The following is a 26,708-nucleotide window of genomic DNA, read 5'->3' as shown; positions in this document are numbered from 1 at the left end:
TTTAAAAATAACTAATAAGTTATAGCTGGCTAAATAGCACAGCAAAATGAGGCAAAGCAAAAAGTTAACTAGTAAACATTATGAAATTGTACCAGTCACACGCCTTGATGAAATAAAAAGAAAAAACTGTAAGAGCAATGTTTGCTAGCCATAGAGCGCTAGATAGTTGATGGATGAATGCTCATTTGGCTGACCACTAGACCTCCAAACTCTAGAGGGAGAAAGCCACTGCCCACATGTAAGGTGGTGGCCTCTTTCTAACAGAAACTTAAGGATACAACAGCTGAAATCAAGTCAGGAGGCCTCTATAGATAATAGATGGTTAGCTGGTGCTGTTAAAATTGGTGTGTTTGGCCAACATTTATCTAATGTGCACGATCAACTTAAAGGGGTTTTCCAAGACTTTAATACTGATCGGTGGGGGTCCGACACTCAGGACCCCCACCAATGCCTTCTCTCAGCTCACCAAGCACAGCGCTGTATATTAAACATAGGCTGTGCTTGGTATCGCAGCTCAACCCCATTCACGTCAACGGGGTTGAGCTTTGCCCAGGCCATGTGACCTACAAACATGACCTAGGTAAAGCCAGAGAAGGCCTCACCGCTAATGTGAGCATCGATGCCTTCTGATCGGCGGAGATCCCGGGTGCCAGACCCCCACTGATCAGATACTGATGACCTATCACATAAATGATTTAAAGTGACTTACCCGCTTGTGACCTTCTTACATGCACAGGTAATCATGCGCGCACCTCTAATTTAAAACTCCCAGGAAAAAAAATCGGCTCTTGGTATTTAGCACCTATATTTATTAAAACCCTTTAAAGCTTGCCCTTAATACTCATATCAGGTTCCAACACCAATTACATTCTGGGTGATTTAATAAGGGCACCCGCTTTCTCTTTTAAGTACATTATTGATGGAGCCGGATATATTTTTGCACTTTCCAGCAAATACCCTGCAAAACACCTAAAGTGGAGGTCACTTCTATCAGAGCAGAGGGTAATCATACATTCTGCAATGCTACTGAAATTTTTATTGGGTTGTGAGGCTTGTTATATCCCTCAAGGATTTAGAAAATACCTCCTATACAATGCAGGAGCATCATGCACATGGAAATAAGCACTTCTATGCTATTCCAAGCTTTCCCAAGCCTTTCTGACAAAGCAGCTTCAAATAAAACTGATTTGCGTTCAGGAAGTAAGATGTCAAAGAATAAATGAAGCATGAATAGTGCTTGAAATTCTGTCCAGCCACATGCAGTGGGTTGATTCCATGAAAGCAACCAGTGAAATAATGCTATATAGGAGCCAAACTATGTGTGTAGATTTGACTTTGAAATTCTTGCCAGCATAAGGGGTTGGCCACTTTCTGGCTACTTGTGACCAATGTGTAAGAAGACTATATGGCACTTACCAATATACCCTTTGTTGATATTCTGTGCCTTTGCTATATTTCATAAGCCATGCCCCACATAGCGGTCCTGTCCGTAAGAAAGCGCTAATAGAGGCTCATGTGACCAGACACTTCACTCAGCCTCCTCCTTCTAAGGGCTCATTCACATGGCCAGTTGGCCTAACACTGCACCTGAACTAAACTCCCAAGGGGCAGATGCAGTTTATATGAATGGAGGAGACATCCCATGGAAGTGATTTGTCTGCAGGTTGTAGCTAAAGGCTCATGGGCGGCCCTGGTGCAAGAGTTCAGCTTGGGTCCCCTTCCCTGCTTTGTGCCATGGGCAGGGGAGTACCTAGTCTTTCTGCTGCCTGAAGAAACAGCACCTCCTCCCCATGCCAAATTCTTGACCTAACCCCTTCCCTTCAGCCAGAGGTGTAACTTGACCAGCATTCACTTTCTATAATACCGGTGTCTTCTTATGCAGCACAAGGGTCTTTGGGCCCCCTCAGGCTCCTGGGCCGTTTGCGACTGCTACCTCTGCAACCACTATAGCTACGCCCCTGTTTTTCTGGTCACATGACCCTTCATCAGCAGCCACTTTATGGACAAGACCTCTATGTGGAGACCACAAAAGACTTAGCTAACAGGGAGGCATACCTTATGAAATATAGAAAATGGCTCAGAATATTAACAAAAGCTGTAATAGTAACATAGTAACATAGTACATAAGGCCGAAAAAAGACATTTGTCCATCCAGTTCGGCCTGTTATCCTGCAAGTTGATCCAGAGGAAGGCCAAAAACCCTGTGAGGTAGAAGCCAATTTCTCCACTTTAGGGGAATAAAAAATTCCTTCCCGACTCCAATCATGCAATCAGAATAACTCCCTGGATCAACGACCCCTCTCTAGTAGCTATAGCCTGTAATATTATTAAGCTCCAGAAATACGTCCAGGCCCCTCTTGAATTCCTTTATTGTACTCACCATCACCACCTCCTCAGGCAGGAGAGTTTCCATAGTCTCACTGCTCTTACCGTAAAGAATCCTCTTCTATGTTTGTGTACAAACCTTCTTTCCTCCAGACGCAGAGGATGTCCCCTCGTCACAGTCACAGTTCCTGGGGATAATAGCTGATGGGATAGATCTCTGTACTGACCCCTGATATATTTATACATATTAATTAGTTCTCCCCTCAGTCGTCTTTTTTCTAAAGTGAATAACCCTAATTTTGATAATCTTTCAGGGTACTGTAGTTGCCCCCATTCCAGTTATTACTTTAGTTGCCCCTCCTCTGAACCCTCTCCAGCTCTGCTATGTCTGCCTTGTTTACAGGAGCCCAGAACTGTACACAGTACTCCATGTGTGGTCTGACTAGCGATTTGTAAAGTGGGTAGGACTATGTTCCTATCACGGGAATCTATGCCCCTTCTGATGCAACCCATTATCTTGTTGGCCTTGGCAGCAGCTGCCTGTCACTGGTTTTTGCTGCTTAGTTTGCTGTTATTATAAAATTCCTAGATCCTTTTCCATGTCAGTGTTACCGAGTGTTTTACCATTTAGTATGTACGGGTGACTTGCATTTTTCCTTCCCATGTGCATAACTTTACATTTATCAGTGTTAAACCTCATCTGCCACGTATCTGCCCAAGCCTCCAATCTATCCAGATCCTCTGTAGCAGTATACTGTCCTCTTCAGTGTTAATTACTTTACACAGTTTAGTGTCATCTGCGAAAATTGATACTTTACTATGCAAGCCTTTCTACAAGATCATTAAAAATATATTGAAGAGAATAGGGCCCAAGACTGACCCCTGAGGTACTCCACTAGTGACAGTGACCCAATCTGAGTGTGTACGTTAATAACCACCCTCTGTTTTCTATCACTCAGCCAGTTACTTACCCACATACAGATGTTTTCTCCCAGTCCGAGCATTCTCATTTTATATACTAACCTTTTATGTGGTACAGTGTCAAATGCTTTGGAGAAGTCCAGATATACGACATCCATTGATTCGCCGCTGTCAAGTCTAGAACTTACCTCCTCATAGAAACTGATTAAATTAGTCTGACATGACCGATCCCTCACGAAGCCATGCTGATATGGCGTTATTTGCTTATTTCCGTTGAGATGCTCTAATATAGCATCTCTCAGAAAACCTTCAAACAGTTTACCCACAACAGATGTTAAACTTACCGGCCTATAGTTTCCAGGCTCTGTTTTGGCCCCTTTTTTGAATATTGGCACCACATATGCCACGCGCCAATCCTGTGGGACATTCCCTGTCAGTATAGAGTCTGCAAATATCAGAAATAAGGGTCTGGCTATGACATTACTTAATTCCTTAGGATACGGGGGTGTATGTCATCCGGTCCTGGCGATTTGTCTATTTTAATCTTTTTAAGTCGCTGATGTACTTCTTCCTGGGTCAGACAGGACACTTTTAATGGGGAATTTATTTTTACATTCTGCATGCCATCTGACAGTTTATTTTCCTCAGTGAATACATTGGAGAAAAAAATATTTAACAGCTTTGCTTTCTCCTCGTCGCTCTCTGCGACTCCCCCCCTCATTACTCTTTAAAGGGCCAACACCTTCAGATTTATACTTTTTAACATTTATATAATTGAAGAACATTTTAGGGTTAGTTTTACTCTCTTTGGCAATTAATCTCTCGGTCTCTAGTTTGGCCGCTTTTATTTGTTTTTTACATGTTCTATTTTTTTCCTTATAGTTTTTCAGTGCTTCCGTGCTACCCTCCTGTTTTAGTGTTTTTATATGCTTTCTTTTTGTCATTTATTGCTTTCTTTTACAGTTCTATTTATCCCCATTGTTTCTTTTTGTTCCTTAACCTTTTATTACCATACGGTATGTACCTCTCACAATGAGTTTTTAGGATGTTTTTAAAGATATCCCATTTTGTGTCTGTATTTGTGAGGACTTTGTCCCAGTTAGTTTGGCCTATGGCCTCTCTTAGTTGGCTAAATTTAGCTTTTTTGAAGTTTGGTATTTTTGTTCCTCCCAGTAGAAACGCTCTTTTGAATGATAATTGGAAGGTTATTACTTTATGGTCACTATTTCCCAGGTGTCCCCCAACCTGCACGTCTGTTGTTCTGTCAGGTCTATTGGTTAATACTAAGTCCAGTATGGCCGTCCCTCTAGTCGGGTCCTGAACCAGTTGGGAGAGGTAATTGTCTTTGGTTATTGCCACGAACCTGTTTCCCTTATGAGATATACAAGTTTCAGTTTCCCAGTCTATATCTGGGTAGTTGAAGTCCCCCATAATAACCACCTCATTATGATTTGCCGCCTCGTCTATCTCGTTTAGTAGTAGATTTTCTGTGGACTCTGGTATATTCGGTGGTTTATAGTAAACTCCTATTAGTAATTTATTGTTGTTTTTAGCTCCATGTATCTCTACCCACAGTGACTCCACATGTTCAATGTCCCTCACTTATATTTTCTCGGACTGTGGGCTTTAGACAGGACTTTATATAAAGGCAGACCCCTCCCCCTCTCCGGTTTTGACGATCCTTTCTAAACAGACTGTAACCTTGTACATTAACTGCCCAGTCATAGCTTTCATCCAGCCATGTCTCAGTTATTCCCACTATGTCATAGTCCTCCTCACACATCACTAATTCCAGTTCACCAGTTTTATTAGTCAGGCTTCTGGCATTAGTATACATACATTTGAGAGGTTTATGTATATTTTTTACCCTACACCTTTCCTTCTGTACTGTTCTAGTCCCTCCTTCCATTCCTCCCCCATTCTTATTACCTTGCCCCCGGTCTCTATCTGCACTATCTTCCCCTCCTATAACGTAATTACCCTCCCCCCCAGTCCCTAGTTTAAACATCCTCCAACCTTCTAGCCATCTTTCTCCCCAGCACAGCTGCCCCTTCCCCATTGAGGTGCAGCCCGTCCCTACGATAGAGCCTGTAGCCGATAGAAAAATCGGCCCAGTTCTCCAGGAACCCAAACCCCTCCTTCCTACACCAGTTTTTGAGCCACTTGTTAATCTCCCTAATCTCCCATTGCCTTTCTTGTGTGGCTCGTGGTACAGGCAGTATTTCGGAAATACTACCTTGAGGTCCTTGCCTCAGCTTTTGACCTAAATCCCTGAAATCATTTTTAAGGACTCTCCACCTACCTCTAACTTTGTCATTTGGTTCCGATATGGACCATGACCGCTGGATCATCTCAGCCCCTCCCAGTAATCTGTCAACCCGATCCGCGATGTGTCGAACTCTAGCGCCAGGAAGACAGCACCACTGTTCGGTGATCACGGTCTTTGTGACAGATTTCCCTATCTGTTCCCCTAATAATGGAGTCTCCCCACTACCAGCACCTGTCTGGCCTGCCCTGCTCTCCTGGTTCCCTGCTTACCGGAAGCTGACATTCCCCTGACTGGCAGAGGAAGTGTCTGGCTGCAGCAGTGCCGTCCCGGACTGACATCCCCCTCATCTGCCAAACGTGCAAAACTTGTTGGGGTGTGTCAGATCAGGGCTTAGCCTCCCTGGCACTCTTCCCTCTACCCCCGCTTTCTAACTTTTACCCAGCTAGCTACCTCACTTTCCTCAGCCTCCTCTCTGTCACCCTCCCCCTCATCTACCCCAAAGAGTGCTTGCTCGGTGAGAAGCAAACTCTTTTGCAAAATTATCAATGCCTCTCAGTGGTTGCAACTTGCCCATTTAGAGACTCGATCTGCGATTCCAAACGGGTAATTTGCTCACATCTAGAACACAGATATACACCCTTGAACTCCTGTTCCAGGACTGCATACATCATGCAAGATGTGCACTGGACTGCGTTGTAAATTGTGCAACACATACTAAATGGGGATTACAACAGTAAAAAAGTAAAACAGTATAAATTATTTAGATCCTGTCTGCTGTAGTCGAAGGACCACGTGAAATTAAGCCAACAACACACAAGGAAATTATATCCAACCTTAGTTCCCAAACTCCTTTTCTTAAACTCCTGGTTTTTTAACTCCACTTAATAAGAAGCCACTTACTAGAGCAGCCTCAGAAAGAGCAGGCTCTGAAGAGTGTAAGTGGTTCAATTTATAGCACCTGGTTGCCCCAGGCACTCGCCTTAATTAAGCAGAGAGAAAAAAAAAAAAAAAAAATCAAGTTTAAATGCAAGTACGAGAATACAAACACTTAACTTTCAATGATCTCTGCTGCAATCCACACTCAGCCACCTGCAATCACTCCCACAAAACCACACACAGCTCTAGAAGTAAGTGCGATATATTCAGCTTACATATAAATAAATCAACTGTAGCCAGAAAGTGTACAACTTCAATGCACAGGGAGCAAGTCTGGCTCCAGGTTTACATGGGCCCATGGGTGGAAGTCACAGTAGGCCCTTTCTTTTATGCCTCAACCAGTAATGATGGCAGTCATATGTGAACATACACTAAACATACACAAAAAGAGCAGACCCAGTTGTATACCGCTCAGTCTGTAATTTAATCCTTTTAGGGATGAAAATTTGGGTACTTGTGATGCCCAGAAGGATTTTTTGTTTTCACCTTCCCCCATGGGGCTGCCCACCGTACATATATAATCAGTACAGGACAGTGGGTAATGGGGATATCGGCAACTTACTCATATATACTCTTCTGAAGTTTTGCTGCGTTTCCCTTTATGGTACCTTTCCTATCCAAGGCCTTTCTCCAAAGGCCCTACTACTCCCATTCTGCAAATGGCCAGCTAGGGGGAGGGTGGTATGTAATGTGACTATATCAGAGCCTCTCAGTGAAATGGACTGTGCCAGTTTCCTTTCCCTGTGCAGGTCCTGAATAAGGAAGTTAACATGCCCCTCCATCAGCTGCAGTTTGCTGGATGGGGGCGATGGGGCTGTTGGAAGAGCATCTGCCCAATCGTGCCAGGTGCTGATGATGGGACACTACAAGGTCCATACAGTCAAAACACACAAAACATAACAATAGTTATGAATATCTGATCAGCTCAGGAAGACAGATTGGTTGATACTAGGTGCCTCACTATTTAAATGGTTGTGATTGGCAGTGTACCCCCCCTTAGCACCCATACTCTGACTGCACTAAGTAGGTAAAACATGGATCAAATAATACTTAAATACCAAATCACAGTAAAGCAGCAGTACTGAACAGTAAAATTTATGAGCTCATAAACTTCAAGTAGTTCCATATTATAGATACGGTAAAACACGACTTCTTATTCTGGCCAAGAGCTCTTGATCCTGAGGTACAATTTTATACTTACAGAACAGAAGAACACTAATTAAACGTTTACACATGTAAAGTGTGCAGTTAACCTACATAATTTCACATACAGCATGAATAAATATTCCATCACCTTAGTGTCTTCTAGTTGAGTTTTAAAGGGGTTTTCCAGACTCCTGATATTAATGACTTATCCTAAAGATGGGTTGTAAATATCTGATTGTTGACGGTTTGACAACCCGCACCCCCACAGATCAGCTGTTTCTTAGAGCCTCCAGCACTGGAACTGAGGATAGGTCATCAATATTAGGAGCCTGGCTCATTGGCCCTGGTCCAAGGGTTCAGCTTGGGCCCCCCTTCCCTCAGTGGTTTGTGGCCAGGGGCTGGAAGCACATAGCCTTGCATCCTCAACCCACCGCTGGGTCCACATTTTTGACCTAACCCCTTCCCTCCAGCCAGAAGACTAACTTGAACATGCTGGGCCCTAGTGCATAATTCTATAAACAGAGCCTCCCAGCATGAACTTTTGGTGTCTTATGTTGCACAAGGGTCTTTGGGGCCCCTCAGGCTCCAGGGCCCGGTAGCGACTGCTACCTCTGCACCCCCTTATATTTATGCCCCTGTCCCCCAAGGATAATCCTGTGGTTCCAAAATCTTACCATGAATCAAAATTTCCTGGGAACTACCATAAGAATCTTTCACCAGCTGCTCCCATCCAGGGAACAAAATACCTGTACTGAGGTAGAAGGGGATTGTGAACTCTTTATTTGTACTATCAGGCCACGTTTGATGTGTTGAGGGAAGAAAACCATGATTTTTAAGAAAGTGGATAGGATTTTTATCTGCTTGTGCTGATCATTATGGTCACTGTATGTTTAGATGAAGCAGAACCAATGGACCCTGTGATGGGTAGAATATACAGTTTATATATGAAACCAGGTAAACATGAGGACGAAACCACATGTAACTTAAGACGTTCTTGATCGTTGTGTTTCTAAAGAATGATCTCAAATCATATGTGATCTTAAAGAAGAGAAAAGCGATGGGTATTGTCTGTACACTTGTGGGCTGCAGATCAATCCACAACACCTGCAAATTCTTAGTTATATCCATTGATGCCAATTTCCTGCAACACTGTAGAGCACCACAGCATTTGGTGCACAGCAGTTCACTCTGACACAACCTAACCTGCCTAGAGTGAGTTTACACTACATATAAGTTGGCTTAGTTTTACTTCAAGAGGGCGACAAAAATTAAAGTCAAACTCAAGCTCCTTTCCTGTGAAGCCACTCTCCCGTAGATTATTCTACAGATTTAAAAATGTACACTGCGTGCAGAATTATTAGGCAAATGAGTATTTTGACCACATCATCCTCTTTATGCATGTTGTCTTACTCCAAGCTGTATAGGCTCGAAAGCATACTACCAAATAAGCATATTAGGTGATGTGCATCTCTGTAATGAGAAGGGGTGTGGTCTAATGACATCAACACCCTATATTAGGTGTGCATAATTATTAGGCAACTTCCTTTCCTTTGGCAAAATGGGTCAAAAGAAGGACTTGACAGGCTCAGAAAAGTCAAAAATTGTGAGATATCTTGCAGAGGGATGCAGCACTCTTAAAATTGCAAAGCTTCTGAAGCGTGATCATCGAACAATCAAGCGTTTCATTCAAAATAGTCAACAGGGTCGCAAGAAGCGTGTGGAAAAACCAAGGCGCAAAATAACTGCCCATGAACTGAGAAAAGTCAAGCGTGCAGCTGCCAAGATGCCACTTGCCACCAGTTTGGCCATATTTCAGAGCTGCAACATTACTGGAGTGCCCAAAAGCACAAGGTGTGCAATACTCAGAGACATGGCCAAGGTAAGAAAGGCTGAAAGACGACCACCACTGAACAAGACACACAAGCTGAAACGTCAAGACTGGGCCAAGAAATATCTCAAGACTGATTTTTCTAAGGTTTTATGGACTGATGAAATGAGAGTGAGTCTTGATGGGCCAGATGGATGGGCCCGTGGCTGGATTGGTAAAGGGCAGAGAGCTCCAGTCCGACTCAGACGCCAGCAAGGTGGAGGTGAGTACTGGTTTGGGCTGGTATCATCAAAGATGAGCTTGTGGGGCCTTTTCGGGTTGAGGATGGAGTCAAGCTCAACTCCCAGTCCTACTGCCAGTTTCTGGAAGACACCTTCTTCAAGCAGTGGTACAGGAAGAAGTCTGCATCCTTCAAGAAAAACATGATTTTCATGCAGGACAATGCTCCATCACACGCGTCCAAGTACTCCACAGCGTGGCTGGCAAGAAAGGGTATAAAAGAAGAAAATCTAATGAAATGGCCTCCTTGTTCACCTGATCTGAACCCATTGAGAACCTGTGGTCCATCATCAAATGTGAGATTTACAAGGAGGGAAAACAGTACACCTCTCTGAACAGTGTCTGGGAGGCTGTGGTTGCTGCTGCAAGCAATGTTGATGGTGAACAGATCAAAACACTGACAGAATCCATGGATGGCAGGCTTTTGAGTGTCCTTGCGAAGAAAGGTGGCTATATTGGTCACTGATTTGTTTTTGTTTTGTTTTTGAATGTCAGAAATGTATATTTGTGAATGTTGAGATGTTATATTGGTTTCACTGGTAAAAATAAATAATTGAAATGGGTATATATTTGTTTTTTGTTAAGTTGCCTAATAATTATGCACAGTAATAGTCACCTGCACACACAGATATCCCCCTAAAATAGCTAAAACTAAAACAAACTAAAAACTACTTCCAAAAATATTCAGCTTTGATATTAATGAGTTTTTTGGGTTCATTGAGAACATGGTTGTTGTTCAATAATAAAATTAATCCTCAAAAATACAACTTGCCTAATAATTCTGCACTCCCTGTATGGTATTTTAGCACTTTGGAATTGCATAACTAATGCATCTTTTATAGATTTACTGTACAAAATGCATCGGTTATACAGTTCCATTGAACAACCTTCCCTTCTATCTTAGGGCTCATGGACACGAATGTGTGCACACCGTGCCTGTGCTGTGGACCGCAAATAGCTGTCTGCAATGCACGGGCACCGACTGTGTGCCCGCCGCTTTCCGATGTGGACCGGTCTGCAATCAGCAATATCCAGTGTGCACCGCAATAAAATAGAATATGTTCTATTATTTTGCGGTTGCAGAAGCACAGACCGAAATCCCAGGGAAGTGTCCGTAGTGCTTCTGTAGGCTTCAGCTCCGTATCCTGCAGATTGCAGTCCGGAGCACACGGCCGATGCATGTATATTGCTGACCCGCTGCTTGCATGGGCTGCACACGTTCGTGTGCATGAACCCTAATGCTGAGAAGCCATTCTCCTTTAGATCTAAATTACCATACAAGAGAACTGATCTCTCAGACGTGATATAAAAGGGACTGACATTGCTGACCTACTAGTCTGTTTTTTCTCAGAAATAGGATTGAATCCCAAAGAGAGGAAAGAACTTCTCTTTCTTGGATCACCTCCTAGTTTTGGCTATGAATTAACATAATGCAAAAATAATTCCAAAACTCTGTGAACAAGGTCTAAATGGGAAGAAATAAAGTGACATGACACTCGGAAGTTCGATTAACGTTGCCAAGTACAAGATAGGTCAAATTTAAAGATTTATTATGGCAACCATAAATCAGTTGTGGAGTTAAGTGCATTTAACCAGAAACGCAATGTTGTCTTGATATTTTACAGCTTTCTATCACTTTATTCTAGAGTTAGACTCTGTATTCTGAAGACAGAGGAACCGTTGTGCACCTAATTATCAGGGTGCCAGCTGTCAGGGGGGTGCCGGATGCAATGAGCGCTTCCATCAATACAGATGGAGGTGCTGATTGCTAGAGTGCTGCTGCACTCCTTCTCTTCCAGGCCAAAACACTGAATGGTGAAGCAGGGAGCCGTCTGCCCTCGGCTTCACCATTCAGCCCTGCAGGCACAGATTGTGTTGCAAGACTGTGTAGGAGGAGCATGGGAATCTGCCTGTGCACTCCTCTCACACAGTGCTGCAGCGTGATCTGCCTATACCTACTGTGAGGGGGGACAGTGTGGACATAACTACTGTGAGGGGGCACAGTGTGGACATAACTACTGTGAGGGGGCACAGTGAGGGCATACCTACTGTGAGGTTGGAAACATTTTTAAAGTATGTGGGGAGGGAGTGCCAGAGAAAGGAGCCGCCCGGGCACAACACTGTTTATATCACCTTTTCATGCAGTCTTTTGAGCCAAAGCCAGAAGTGGATTGAAAGGGAAATGAAAAGGAAGTGCTTATATTTCTCCTTCCTGCTGGATCCACTTCTGGCTTTTGTGCAAAATAATCCATCAAAAACTGCAGTGGCTTTTTCCAACAAAAAATAAAAAGCTGTGTGTGAAACCTCTCTTGTTTTTAATGTTGTGTCTTCAGCCAAAGCCAGAAGTGGATCCTTCAGGAAGGAGAAGTCCTTCCTTAATATTTCTCATTCCTCTTGGATCCACTTCAGACTTTGGCTTATGCCTGGCACACAGAGCTTAATAACTTTGGGTAATTTTGTGAGGCTCATGCGCCAGAAAAAGAAATCTTAGCTAGCACCTTTCTGGTCTCATTTATACAGGTTTTCTAGCACAAGTATTTAAGGCAAATAAAAATTTGTCTTGCCTTGCCCACTTTATATGCATATAAAAATTACAGTTGTTGGCAGTGCACCAACCTGTATAAACCCTAGGCAGTACTGTTCATATAGCCATTTGAGCTTATGTAAAAAGGCCCTATAATGGGTGCCAAGCAACTTGCTAAATCAATCATCACTCATAATCGGCAGAAATCTGTCCACGTTAAAGGACCCTTAGTTTTGTCCCGAAAGAGTTTTGAAATCACAAACACAAATGAAAGCCAGACCAGTTTACATGCCATAAATAAAATGAGCAAATAACAACCAGGTTATTATAGCGCTGGTGACATATCCAGTTAGAACGAAAAAATTTGAATTGTTTGGCTGGTTTCAGGACTACTTCAGGGCTAAATGTGGCACTGCTAAATGAGATATGCTAACCATGTCATTTATAAAACCACATTCAGAGACTCTTCCTAGAGGGCATAATTGTAATCCAGTCCAATGCTTTGGTTGTGCCACGCAAAGACGGTTGTTGATTACCCCTGGTAGCACTACTTGGCTGCTTGTATTTTTAATCTAAATATGCGCATAGAAAATGTTTCTCCATGCCACTACACATCTTCATTGCCTCTTGCCGTAATGGGGCTCGCTATGTGGTAGGATTCGGTGTTCATTAGTTAAGACAAATGGTGGTTATTGTACGGCTGTTTTGTACTGTTGAGTGCTTTAGCTATATGTTCTACCACTGACAGATCGGTGTGCTTACAGCTGTTTGTTCTTCTACATAACACAGATTTCTTATGTGCTCGAAGATCATCTTCATTAGTACCAAGCCCGAAAAGGTTAACACCTTACTGAATGTATGTAATTATGGAAAATGATTGCACTTAACAGGATATTTTTGCAAAACTTTATTGTGTGTGTGTGTGTGTGTTTCATTTCGTTCCAATGTCAAGTTGTAGAATTGTCAGTTCTGTGAACAGACTGCATGTTTCTGGTTAGCAAAATGTTCATTCACTGTACTGAGTGCGGTAATTGTCGATATTGGCAACTTGATGAATCTGCTGCAATTATGTCTCATTTGTCCCGTTAGGCTGGTGAGAGACCTACTTACACATCAAACCCACACACTGTGGCTCAATATTTCTTTGTAACAACATCGTAGTACATTTCTCATGTGCCCAATGCCGACTAAGCAATGCATTTTCTACTTGAACGGCTACTGAGGTACATTTATTACTGGACAGTGCATGCACTGAGTGCAGTACAAAAGACACATCCAGTCTAGCAAGCAAGGGAGTGGTAATGAGGGGACAGTGCTGCTGCCAATGCCTTTACTACTCATGCCATTAAGGCAAATCGACTACACACACAAAAGTGGATGAACAAAACCAAAGAAATAAAATGTGTTTTCAGAGACTGTCTCTTGAGTTGGTTGGTTTGCACAAGCAAAACATGCAGTCAGCTGGTACTAACAGGAAGCTGGACATGGAGAGAGGGTTAATTAATAGGTGGGCACGAACCTTCCTGCTGAGAGGGCTCAGAAGAGTTTTTTGAGAGGAGGTGTGCAGGTCCTAGTGTAAGAGAGGCTGGAAGCAATGCCTCAGAGACACTCTCTCTCACAGCAGCCTCAACCAAGCAAGAGAGAAACAACAGAAATGTAATTGCTCACGCTCACCATCAAGCTTATTGTTACTGGCTAATCAGGCCTACAAGTAGAAAGTGCAGCACATGGGCTCCTGGCACAGGGGTACATTTTGCACGCATGTACTGTTATAGTGGCCGATATATTCCAACAAAAGATTTGAATTCCCGTAATACTAGTGTGAAGGAGAAACATCACATTTCGTCCATGATAACCATCACCATTTACATACCATTGGTTGACTAAATTTGGTCAAGACTATTATGGTCAATGCCCGTGAATTCCCCACTGCTCTTTCTACTTGCTAAGCCCCAAGGGCTGGCGTTAACGTTATGCATGCATCTGCTGAGAAACAAAAGTGTTTAGGAAAAGAATAAAATTTAAAAATGTAATAAAGATAGACCCTTTAACATCTAAAACGCAAAGGCAGTACAATATAGAGTCTAATATGGTGGACATTCTTGGAACATAACAAAGTGAACAGTAAAGGAAGAATACAAATGGTAGACACAAAGCACAACTGTTGCTAAAATGAAAATTCATAGTCATGGTTAGTCACCAGAAACAAAGATGCCCAAACAACATGTCTCTATAACTAAGAATCCTTTGCAGCCTGCAAGCAGTGCCAGTTTGCATGGAACGGATTTTATGATATTTTTTATGATTTTTTTTAATTTTTATTAAAGGATGTTTCCAGTTCACTTTAACTGTCAACCTCCTCCCACCTGGCAGAAATATGAAGGGTCCATGACAGGTATTCCATCAGTTTAGAAGAGCTCACCCACTTGCTAATAACCCATAGCCCATGCAGATTCCTCAAAACCAAAAACAATCATTGTTTGATCATCTTCTAATCCAGTGGTATTCATCCTGTGTCTCCCCCGCTGTGGCAAAACTACAACTCCAGACATGGCCTGTCAAGGCAAGCTGGGAGTTGTAGATTTGCAATAGCTTGGAGACCCATGGTTTGGAAACCAGAGCTCTAGCACATGTAGCTAAAGCTGAAGATTCCTGATTGGCACAGGCAGGACGGAACTCCTTCACAATTCTGACAGTGGATGGATAAGGGGCTTTGATTAAAGTGCACTTTATTGCTAAAATAATCCTTTCAGATCCCACACAGTTAAACACTAGACAGTAATATATCACATTCAGAAATAAAATAGTGGGGAAAAAAAGCTAATTAAAAGACAACTATAATTTCTTCTTAAAATGTGCTACAGGTAGCTCTCTCCTGTCAAAAAATAATGACACTCACACTCCTAGGTCTTTTTTATCATGATGTCCCTATCACCTCAGGTACTCAGTTCAGGACAGAGCTGTCAGCATTTCTAACATTGGCCTCGGCAGGCAGCAGCAGACTGACTCATGGCATCACGTGGCAACAAATGCTGTAAAATTCCACAAATACAATGGCAGTTTTCTGCCGGCTCTCATTTCCTAAAGCGCTAACTTCTGATGTAGGATTTGGTCTCTCTAGACTTCGAGTATATGAAATTAACTCTAATAAATAGACACTTTTTCAGGCTTAGAAGGGTTGTCTAGGATAAGAAAAGCAAAAATGTTTAAAGAGATTATCCAAAATGAATAAAAACAACATGAAATGCTCTAAAATTAAAAAAGCACTTTGTCACCTCTCCTATCCCTGGCTGACTCCGCTCAGACATTATGGTGGTCTCTCTGGTCATTTGTTTTCAAGCAGCCAGCACATGACTGCTACAACCAATCTGTGGCCTCAGCAATCTTGTGCCATACTAAAGCCACTGCCATTCAGTGATGGAAGTCATGATGTTGGTGGTATGGCATGTAACCAATGAGGCCATAGACTGGTTGTAGCGTCATATGCCGGCCACTTGTATCCAGGGTGCACACTGGGGATTTGTGTGGGATAAAAAGACGTCAAAGCTTCTGTCCATATTTTTGGAAGAAAGGAGCCATGTTTTTCTATTCCTAGACAACACCTCTAAGTCCTTGTGTTAGATATTAATGTATTATTTATTGCACAGCATTAGCCTATTTTATAATGATGCTGTGGTGGGGAAATGCTTTTATTAGGTAATAAGATGGCAATTTAAGTACAATTAGCTGAAAGATTCTCTAGTCTTTCATTGTATGAACTACCTTTCAACATTCAGAAGAAAAATCAGAAGCAGTAGCTTAATATGCATCCGCTTATGGCAAGAAAAGGTGCAGATGTCCTAGTAGGGACCACTAACTTAATGGAAATACTATAACTGGCAATTAATAGAAAGCAGGATACACTGTCGTTTATGCAGACAGAATATGTTGCTTTCTTTAAGATATTATGGACTCAAGTGAAATTACAAGTGTTTAGAAGAGAACGAACAGATCGCATGCAAACACAATAATTGCATTTGCCAAAGAACAAGTGGATGGGGCAGGGAGGAAGGATGTAAGATACAGAATGAGGAGACATGTTTGTCTTTATTATCGAGAAAACGGCTTAAGAACTGGCAAAGTTTCAAAACAAAATATGTATTGATGCCTTTAATATCAGAGAGGTTTTACAAGGTGAGCAGGCAGTGCTGACCACTCACAATGGACAGGAATGACTAATGTTATTAAAAGAGAACTCCAGAGGTTATTCTATACCGTATAGCTTCTGAACCCTCAAAATAAATGTTTAAAAAGGACCTGCCACCTCTCTGGACATGTCTATTTTAGTATATATTTGTATCCCCCATGAAATAACAATTCTAAGCCATCTTTTCTTAGAGTTCTGCTTTGTGCAGTTCCTCTGTTATGATCCAAGGAAATGTATTACTAATAAAAACAACTGGGGGTTTCCCTAGGAAGTCTGACACTGTCACCACTGGAGGAGTGTTGGAGTTTGCAGAAAGGCAGCCCATCAATTAGAAGTATGCCAACAACCATTTATCAATGTAGTCACACATTTCATAGAGGAATAACAGAGCACAATGTAGAGTTTTAAGAAAAGCTGGCTAAGCATTGTTAATCTCTTTAATCATGCCAAGGCAGTCAGCGGGTCCAAACATGGCATACAGCTGTGTACCAGCCAGCAGATACCAGAAAATTGGGTGATTAGTACTATATGGTGATTTCTGGATGACTAAGCCAAGGGCTGTGTTACATCAACAGATTACCTGACAGATTTTTCTGACCAATCACTAGTCAGATGGCCTATTACACACACAAATCTTTTGTTACACACACCAACTATTGGTCTGATTGGACAGATATTGGTCAGATAATCTGTTGGTGTAATACAGCCCTTAGTCTGTCCATGCCACTGCTTAGGATGAAATCACAGCCTGTTTCTATAGTAAATGCTAATCATCTTCTGACCACTAATGACTAGCAATGGTCTTGATGTAGATAATGATATGGACATCCCTTGTTCAATGGTTGTGATTTTGAATGTAAATGATGAAAACTTGTATAACTTATCATAATCAATCCTGATTTCCCATAATAAAATCTTCCTTTAATTCAACAGAGCAGAGGGAGATTAGAAGCTGACTGACACCTCTAGTTCCACTTATCTCAAGGAAAACATTGGCATACGACTTCAAAATCCAGACTCATCGCCTAAAATGTTTTATGTCTTTAGACAGCTTATGGGTGACAATATAACAAGAAGACATTATGAGAAAGGTGTGAAGAAGCACTGGCAGAAAATGAGAATCTGAAACGGGCCAGATAATATTTTTATACTGGATAAACATCCAAACTACTGGAGTTCCCATTTAAAAACATCTGTCATTTCAATGTTATACGTTTTTGCAGAACAGTTTATGTAACAGTGATTTTTCTTCAAACTTAATGCAAACCTGTCACCATGAAAAATGTGCGCCAATCTGCATATTATAGAACAGGAGGAGCTGAGCAGATTGTGGAGAAAGAGTCGGTAGGACTCATTCTGGGTTTAGGAGTCCAGTGGGTGGTCCTACTCAGTGACTGACAGCTATTTCTCTATGCACAGTTATACAGGGAAGACTGTCGGTCACTAGGAGTACCGCCTACATGACCTCTGAATAAATAAAATAAAAGTTAAACTAGATCTTTTCCCATGAAACTAGATTGTAATCGGATTGGCTCCTCATTCTATCATATTGGCTGCATTTTTATGGTGACAGATTCACTTTAAAGAGTACCTACATTTTTATGGAACTTTTTTAAAACATTTTTTAAAAAGTTGCATAAAAGTTTAGTTACTTTTTAAATCTCAAGGGTAAATGCAGACAATGATCAAATTTGTGTCAGAGACTCCATTAAAAAGTCTGCTGTTTTTGATGAAAAAAAAGTCAGCTGGGTTCGACAAGGGCCTTTGGTGTCTGATGTGCAATGGAGCCGCCACAATGCAGATGTGAACAGAGCCTTAGGGTCCATTCACATGTCCGTAATTCTGGCTTCGCATCCGATCTGCAGTTTTGCGGAACGTGTGCGGATACTTTCATTTCACTGCCCCGCAAAAATGATAGAGCATCTCCTATTCTTTTTTTATAAATTGTTGCTTATTTTATTGTGATCAGAGGGACTAATTAAAATGTTGTGTGCTGCATGTACTCTAGATGTCTGAGTGCCTATCTAAGAAGTTATCGATTATTTAGTTACTAGTGACTGGGAGTGCAATAGTCACGATACGAGCACCGGTATCATCCACTTGGAGGTAGAGTCACCCTAAGAATTTACAATTCATCTCCTATTCTTGTCTTCAATTGCGGACAAGAATAGACATTTCTATCACAGGGTTGGCCATGTGCCGTGCGAAAAAATGCAGAATGCATAAGGCCGGTATCCATGTTTTGCGGATCCACAATTTGTCGACCGCAAAACACTTACGGACATCTGAATGGACCCTAAATATTAATGTTTAGTGCCTCAGAAATATTCACTACAGATTCACCTGCTATTTAAATAAATTTTTTTTTAGAATATGAAATGTAACAATTTCCTCTTTATGCTGACAGCTGACTGGCCTGTCATGTCACCTCATGTTCATTGCTGACAAACAATGAAGGCTTCTCTGAGCATGTCTACAAGCTCCACTCTTACACCCCTTAGGCTGGGTTTACACACTGCAGTTTCTGTTGTGATAAAAAATAAAAAGAACCCTACACAAAATCGTAAACACTATTTGCATTTTTGCCGCAACTGCCCCATTTTTTGCAAGTGAACACACATTTATTTGACATGTTTCACCTGTAAAAACTGTAAAATGATGTGGTTTTTGTTGCATTTTATTTACAGCAACAAAAAAAATAAACAAAAGCCAGTAACGTGAAAACCCAGTCTCAGACTCATTGAGAGCCAATTAAATTATCTTGAATTTTATTTTGATTTAATTACATACTTCCAAGAGAACATATAAGTAGAGATGAGCAAATTGCTTCTAAAATTCATGAATTCGACCTTAATTTTTCTGAAAATCGGAGCTTGAAAAAACCCAAAATTTGAACAATTCAGTTTGGGAGAATAAGAGAGAAAGTCAGAGAGAGACTTTGAGGCAATCTGGACATTTGTAATTCGGGTAGAATTTATTCGGACAGCCGATTCATGCAAATGGAACCAGAATAAAATTTAAAAAAATTCACTCACCTCTAAGCTACAGATGTAGCCAGCATTATTTTGGCTGGCTTGACCAGTTAACGCAATAGAAACACATTACAATAGTGTCACATTAAAGTAACCATCCAGGCACAGCTGGTGTCAAAATAATGCTGGCTACATATGTAACAAAGCAGTAACTGGTGCTCTTTAGTGACATTTTATGTGATGCTTTTTGCATAAAACCAAAAGGAAGATGGTTAACATAGGATAAATGAAATCCATCATCTACTTCCAACTTTCATCAAAAACCTGTTCAAGAAATGTTTGTATAAAATGCATATTATGGCCAGACTCTCCTTAAAGGACCACCAAAGCGATAATACATGCTGCCTTATCCACAAAAGTTACTAACAACATTCACAGATCTGTGTGTATCCTATCTGTATATATAGCTGTTGTCTTCCACCTGCCAAGGAAGTATGTAATATTTCCCTTCCACATGGCTATTTTTGGCACCCCCATAGAAATGAATGGAGGGTGGCTGTGCATGTGCAGTGCGCCCTCACACACTTTCGGGGCTCCGTTCTTGGTGTAGGTACGAGTCCCAGAGGTGGGACCCGCACCTGTCAGACAATAGAGGCATATCCTAGCGACATGCCCCCATTGTCTGAGATGGGAAAACCCCTTTAAAGTCTAGATTTTAAGCTTTCAAATAGTGCCAGATTATTTTTGGTGCAGTATTCAGGATGCAACACTTGTGTGAAGTCAAGGAGCTTGTTTCTGTGTGTGTCTGTAAGGGAGAGGTGGGATGGAAGACGTTGCAATCAACATCAGGAAAAAAAGATCTTAACCTGTTACTGTCATTTCTTCCCCCAGTACAGCTTCCAGTGACTCCAGGGGAAGGGATACAGAAAACTCTATGTTATCATCCCCTTTCCAAACAGGAATAATATTTGCCGTCCCACAGTCACAATGGCGTAGCTGAAAGTGTTCAGCGCATATGCAGATACAGGAGATTTTTCTGGCTATATCGGCACATGTGCTGAACGCTTTCAGCTAATGTCAGCACAGGTGCAGAAAAGGAGGTAGCCGGGGGTAAATTAAGGGACCACCATCACCTTGAGAGCTATTGAAGGGGTCAAACCTGCTGTCCACCTTTTACACAGTCAATCCAGGGGAAACAGGGTATGTTGATATGCAGCGGGAAGCAATAAAGGTATTTAGAGTTGCCTGAAGGAAAACACAGCAGAAACTTGATTGGAAAGTGTCCAATCCCTTTAAGTATTACATCATGCCCATTCAAACCATTGGGCTATCTGTGCAATGCAGGACACGACAGAGTGAGAAATTCTCTTTGTAATCGCGTACCACTCTGACCAAGAAATGAGGACCCCAAGCAGTTCCCTAATAAAGTATATAAAAAAAAGTTTATTTTAACTGGACAACCCTTTTAAATCCCAATGAAGGACATTATAGTCCTTGGGCAAGATAGAAATTGGAAATTTCTAGCCATATCTGTGAATGTCATTGATATCTTCTTTACATAAGGCAACATCAGTCTCGCGTTTGGTGGCTCTTTTTTTTATTTCAATGACAAGTTAAAGGATTTGTTCTTGAACTTTTACACTACAGCTACAAATGGGTTAAAGAAATAACTTTTTATAGCAATTTCAATTATTATTAAATAAGTACAATTTTCATAAATTAACCAACTAAGTATTATAAAGAGCTAGTATGTCGCTAGTTCTACTTTTGACAGCAACTGTAACTTACTTGAGAGGGGACGACCTGCAGATCAAACCTGATACTTCACCTTTAACTTGCAAAGGAAATGAATGACTACAATCAGCAACAGGCACTTAAAATAGATCAACCATGCAACTTGCTTCTAACTAGCGCTATTGTGGTGTGCCCCACTGAGTTTACAAGGTCACCTACCTGATCCTCTGGTTGCTGCCACTGCTGCTGCGGCTACTGGTCCATAGGCTGCTGCTGTAGGGAAACCTATAAAAAATACATAGATAGCATATCACTTGACTGAATTAACAATAAAAGGTTAGATTGGCATAGCCACAGTGGCCATTCAATGTGAAACTGAAAAGGTGTTTGCAAACTTGTTTTTGCAGTATAGACCAAATAACAAAACGACATAAAATACAAAAAGCGATGAAGCTAAGAAGCACATGGAACTGCTTCCTTTTTCCTATTTAGGCTTCCATCACACTTTTTTTTTGCCTTTTTTTTCTCTTATAGAGAACACAATGTGGATTTTCGCATGTTTGTAGCATGCCTTACTATGAGGGCAGCGTAGTATAATGACATACCTGCTGATCTTAGCAAGCTTTCACTTCTGTGCTAGCATTCTGTACTTTTACAGTACTGACAGGGAAAACCCACCAGCGCTGTGAGAGAGATGAGTCCCATGAGATTTGAGCGCCCATCCTACCCACCTTCTGCCCATGACTGGTAGGTTTCTCTGCTATGCTTAACATGAAAGAAACCTTTCAGTCATGGGCAGGAGGGCAGGGAAGGATGGGGCCAAGAGTCATCAGAATCATCTTCCTTGCAGGGCTGGCGCACACTGCAGGGTTTAGCCTGTCAGTACTGTAATGAAGTATTGAATGCAAGCCCAGAAGTGACAGCCCACTGAAATCAGTGGGTCTATCACAGTACTATGCTGCGCTTAGCGAGGGCAGCATAGAATAGGTGACAGATTCCATTAAATGGGACTTTATTTTATGTGTAATACTTTAACCCCTTCCCAACATCCACCGTACACATACATTGGATGTCGTGTCTTTAAAGTTGGCATACACTCAGAAGCTGAGTGCCATAGCCAACGGGTGATGTGTTACATAGCAGACACCCGCCAGCAGTGTCCATGATAAGAGGCAACAGCAATCACATGGCATCTGAGGAGGTCACTCACTTACTGGGAGATGGCTGTGCTCAGTAATCAAATGGTTCCACTGCAACAAGATTGCAGAAGGCGATCAGTTGCTATGGCAGGCAAGAGGCTTGTGAAGGCTCCTAAACACGCCATAGTAAAATTCCTATTGAGTCCTTTCCCCATTTCACATATAAAAATAAGTAAACAAAAAAAGTATAGCTACATATGAAAATGCCTGAGCTAAAAAATATAAAAGTATTTATCTACACGGTGAAGGTTGCTTCACCTCCCTCCCAAAAAAGTCTAAATCAAAAAAGTAATATACACCCCACAAAAAAAACGAGCTCTTACAAACTCTCTAGATGGTAATATAAAAAAGGTTATGGATGTCAGAATAGGACGAAGGAAATTTTTTTTCAAAGTTAATGTTTTAAAAGAATAAAAACATAACAAAAACTATATATATATATATATTTTTTTTTTTAGTACCACTGTAATTGTATTCACAGCAGGGAGTAAAAAATAAAAACTGCTTATGACTATAATGTACTGGAATGGATTAACTATATACATTTGGTATCACTGAAATCTTCTTGACGTATTGAAGGCAGGGAGTAAAAATTTTTAACTGCTTAGGACTGGAATGGATTAACGAGGTTATCAAGCCTAGCAGCCGACAACCCCAATTTGCCCAACAAAAAGAAACTAAAGAGAAGCCTATTTGAAAATCATCAGAAAAATATAACATAAGAAAAAATATTAAATCTGAAACATGTTTTTTTTAAGTAGTGCCTTTGTAAATTCACTATAGATTATAAAATCTGGCTTAACTAACACAACTAATAAAACTGTTGAAAACAATGTGAAACCACTCTTAAAGGGGTTATCCAAGTTTTCAAACAGCCCCCCCATGTGCCGGGCCCTTCACAGGTAATATACTTACCCCGCTCCCCTCCTGATTTCCGCACCGCCACTGCTGCTTCTCCCTGTACATGGATGAAAACATCCGGTGTCGGGGGATAGCAGCCAGTGGCAGGCGGGGGGGAGCCTCCCTAGCATCGCGGGTGACGCAATTTTGTTTTGCCTCAACAGTGGAAATTTCAGCTGTGCAGTCCTAAAACTACATATATTTTAATGTGCTGGTTAGACATTAAAATATATACTTATATTAACTTTTATTTACATTTTATATTTACATTGTAGTAAAAAATAATACAATATAAATATAAGAATATATATATATATATATATATATATATATATATATAAAGAAAGTCCAGCGGGAGCACCAACCGGGATGTGGGTGCAAGGTCCAACGTAGGGTAACGGCAATACCCAATAATATAAAAGCAAAAAAGTAGGACTGCACTCCGGAATAGTGGTAAAGTGAAGGTTTTTATTCACCCATAGTATGGCAAACTTGCGACGTTTCGGCTCACAAGAGCCTTCTCAAGCCTTGTGAGCCGAAACGTCGCAAGTTTGCCATACTATGGGTGAATAAAAACCTTCACTTTACCACTATTCCGGAGTGCAGTCCTACTTTTTTGCTTTTATATATATATATATATATATATATATATATATATATATATATGGAACCAACTGCTCAACAGTGTATGGTTTTCAAATGAAATGCATTATTTTGCAAGACTAAAACAAAAGAAAATAATGAAATAAATCAGGCAAAACAGTAGCTATGACTGGAGACATTCCACATCCTGAATAAACAGAGGCAGCTGCAGAGAATGTTGTTTCTTGAACACTAATCTAGGTGAATGGAACTGCAAGGACGTAAGCAGCCTGGCTTCATTTCCCCTTCTATTCTTTGTTACAAGAAAAGAATATACAATAAGAAGAAAACACAAACTGTAATAATCCTGGCCCTGCATGCTTTACCTTTTTACTAATCAGAATTTTTTACATTTTTAAAATCATTCAACACAACAAAAGTATTCTGACCAACAATAATATAAAAGGATTTGTGAGCCTCCCTATCAACATTGACTGTGATTCTTTGTACACCAGAGAAATAGGTCACCAAAAACGAAATAATGTATGATATATATAATATATACTTTAGAAAGCAAATCTACAATGTCAGCATGCAAACTATACACAGCGTAAAAAGGCATATACAGTAGATGACTATGTACGAAACAAAACTAGAAAGCAACTAAGGAAAGAGCTACCTTACACAGGACATCTAGTCTAGCAGGCTAAACTAGTGGAAATGATCAATTAAAGGAGACATACTTGCATTTAAATAGGGAAAAAGTGCTGTTAATAAAGAAAAAAACAGATCTAAATCAATACACATATTCACCCAGCAAGAAAATGCAGTCTAATCCAAAGCAGTTCTAAACTTTGTTGAAATTTCAGTATTTCAGGTTCCAGTTTCAAGTATTTCAGGTTCCAACACTAAAAATAATAATGATGAAGACCCTTAAAGAGATTTTAATATTGATGATCTATCCTAAGGATAGGTCTTCAATATCAGATCGGTGGGGGTTCGACACCTGGCACCTCGGCCGATCATTGTTTACCTACTCGCCATCGCAGCACTGAGCAGGTATACTTCTATGGGACGGCTTCTTCCTATTCAAGTGTATAGGAATGAGCCGTCCCATATAAGTGAATGGGATGGCTTCTTGTAATTATACCTGGTCACCGCTGCGATGTCGAGTAGGTAAACAATGAAGGGAAGGAAGCACTGCCTGCTATTCAAACAGCTGATCAGCAGGGGTGCTGGGTTTCGAACCCTTGCCGATCTGATACTGATGACCTATACTGGGGATAGGTCATCAATATTAAAATTCTGGAAAACCCTTTTAAGTATTAATTTAAAGGACCAATTCTGAAAAAACTGATACACTGTGAAATATCAGGACCTAATGGATGATGCATAACTAATATATTTTCTGTCTCTGAATCTCTCAGACATGCATGCCACCCAGGCCTTGCACTAGGCAAAGGACAGTGTTTTAGCTCTTTTTCTGGCTACACTGCATCTTTGACTGCAACACGTCACGTGGCCAAAGATTGCAGTGCAGCAGTGACTATATCACAAGTAAACACCTCTATTAACCATTTTGTTGAGTTTAATGATTATTTTTTTTACTCTGTATTAAAAATAAAACTGTTGATAACTAGAAACCGAATGATTAGGGCTGAGGCTAGGTCTTCATTATGGGTTAAAAATATCAAAATTTTGTAATTTTAATGCACAAGACTGTGTTTTTCAAGCATAATACTGGATGAACATTATAAAAATGCAGAACACATGACTACCAAAAGTAGCTTCTCTTAAATACATGACTTCTCCAGCTACATCCTTGATCATTACTATACAAATAATCTAATCCACATATTTGAACCAAATATCTGCAAAACAGTACACCCCTGTGCACTCAAGGCACTAAATAGGGAAACAAACCATAAAACAAATTTTTAACAAATCTGTTTTCAGTTTGTAGGCATCATCAGGACATGTTTATACAGATTAAGAAAAAAATAATTACAAAATACTGGAGTTTATATATGCCAGCTATTTATCTGTTGCTAATTTGAAGGAACTTGTCATAGAATAGGCTCCGAAAGTCTATAATATGCTACCAAACTGAACGCGTGGTAAAACTGGCTCACCAGTCTCTGAAGTGCTCAGGCGGCCACAGGATGGAATACTTTTCTAAAAGTGCACATTAATTCCTATCTTACTTACATCTACAGTGGTGACAACAATATTTAAAAAATAACAGACAGGATAGTTTCTAAACCAATATGGCTATGTTCGCAACTATTCTGTAGGCTCTGTGCATACAGGTTTTGAAGGAAAGAATGGCGCTGCACACAGTTCTACTTTTCCCGTCAAAGTGCCTGGCACTGCAGCTGGATCCGACAGACCCCGTTGCAAATTGGTGGCAGCTGGTGCGATGGAAACCATAATGCAGAGCCAAACTTTGTAAAATCGAGAGCAGGTGAGATTTGGACAGTCGATCACTTCACTCCCACTAGTCCTACCTTTTACTTCAGCCTCATTATCAAATGCCGTTTTTGAGACTTTAAACCTTTTGTCTAGAAATACACCAGTTTTTTTACACCACCATCCTCCTGGTGTGTTTTTTTTTTGAGACTTTTTACAAAAGTTGCATAAATATGGAATGAAACTAACAGCTAGCCACATCGACTTTTCCACACGGTTTTTAAAACTGGAATGAAGTGGTGTAAAAGTGCAAATTGTTGCAATTTTTGTGGAAATTAGCCCAAATGGTCACAAAAGCCCTATTTTGTGACTTTTAAAGCCAGAATTCTACAGCGGAGGGTGTGATAAAAAAATTTCTGTCCAGGTGCGGTCCAAGTTTAGAACAGACACTTGGACTGATAACGGACCCATTAAATTCAATGGGTACATTCACATACA

General features: G+C 40.9%; 1 protein-coding gene across 3 annotated transcripts in view; it reads right to left on the bottom strand.

Annotated features, from left to right (window-relative positions):
- Positions 1–26,708, bottom strand: part of MSI2 (musashi RNA binding protein 2) — a 691,995-nt gene that overhangs the window by 69,884 nt on the left and 595,403 nt on the right. For all 3 annotated transcript variants that reach the window (XM_040424888.1, XM_040424889.1, XM_040424890.1), the window contains exon 11: positions 21,340–21,405. In XM_040424888.1, the coding sequence (XP_040280822.1) occupies positions 21,340–21,405 (66 nt within the window). The remainder of the gene's footprint in view (positions 1–21,339; positions 21,406–26,708) is intronic.

The sequence above is a fragment of the Bufo bufo genome, chromosome 3, assembly GCF_905171765.1.
Source record: "Bufo bufo chromosome 3, aBufBuf1.1, whole genome shotgun sequence".
NCBI classification, from domain to species: Eukaryota; Metazoa; Chordata; class Amphibia; order Anura; family Bufonidae; genus Bufo; species Bufo bufo.
The sequence above is the reverse complement of the archived record's forward strand: the minus strand, read 5'-3'. Positions and strand labels throughout refer to the sequence as shown.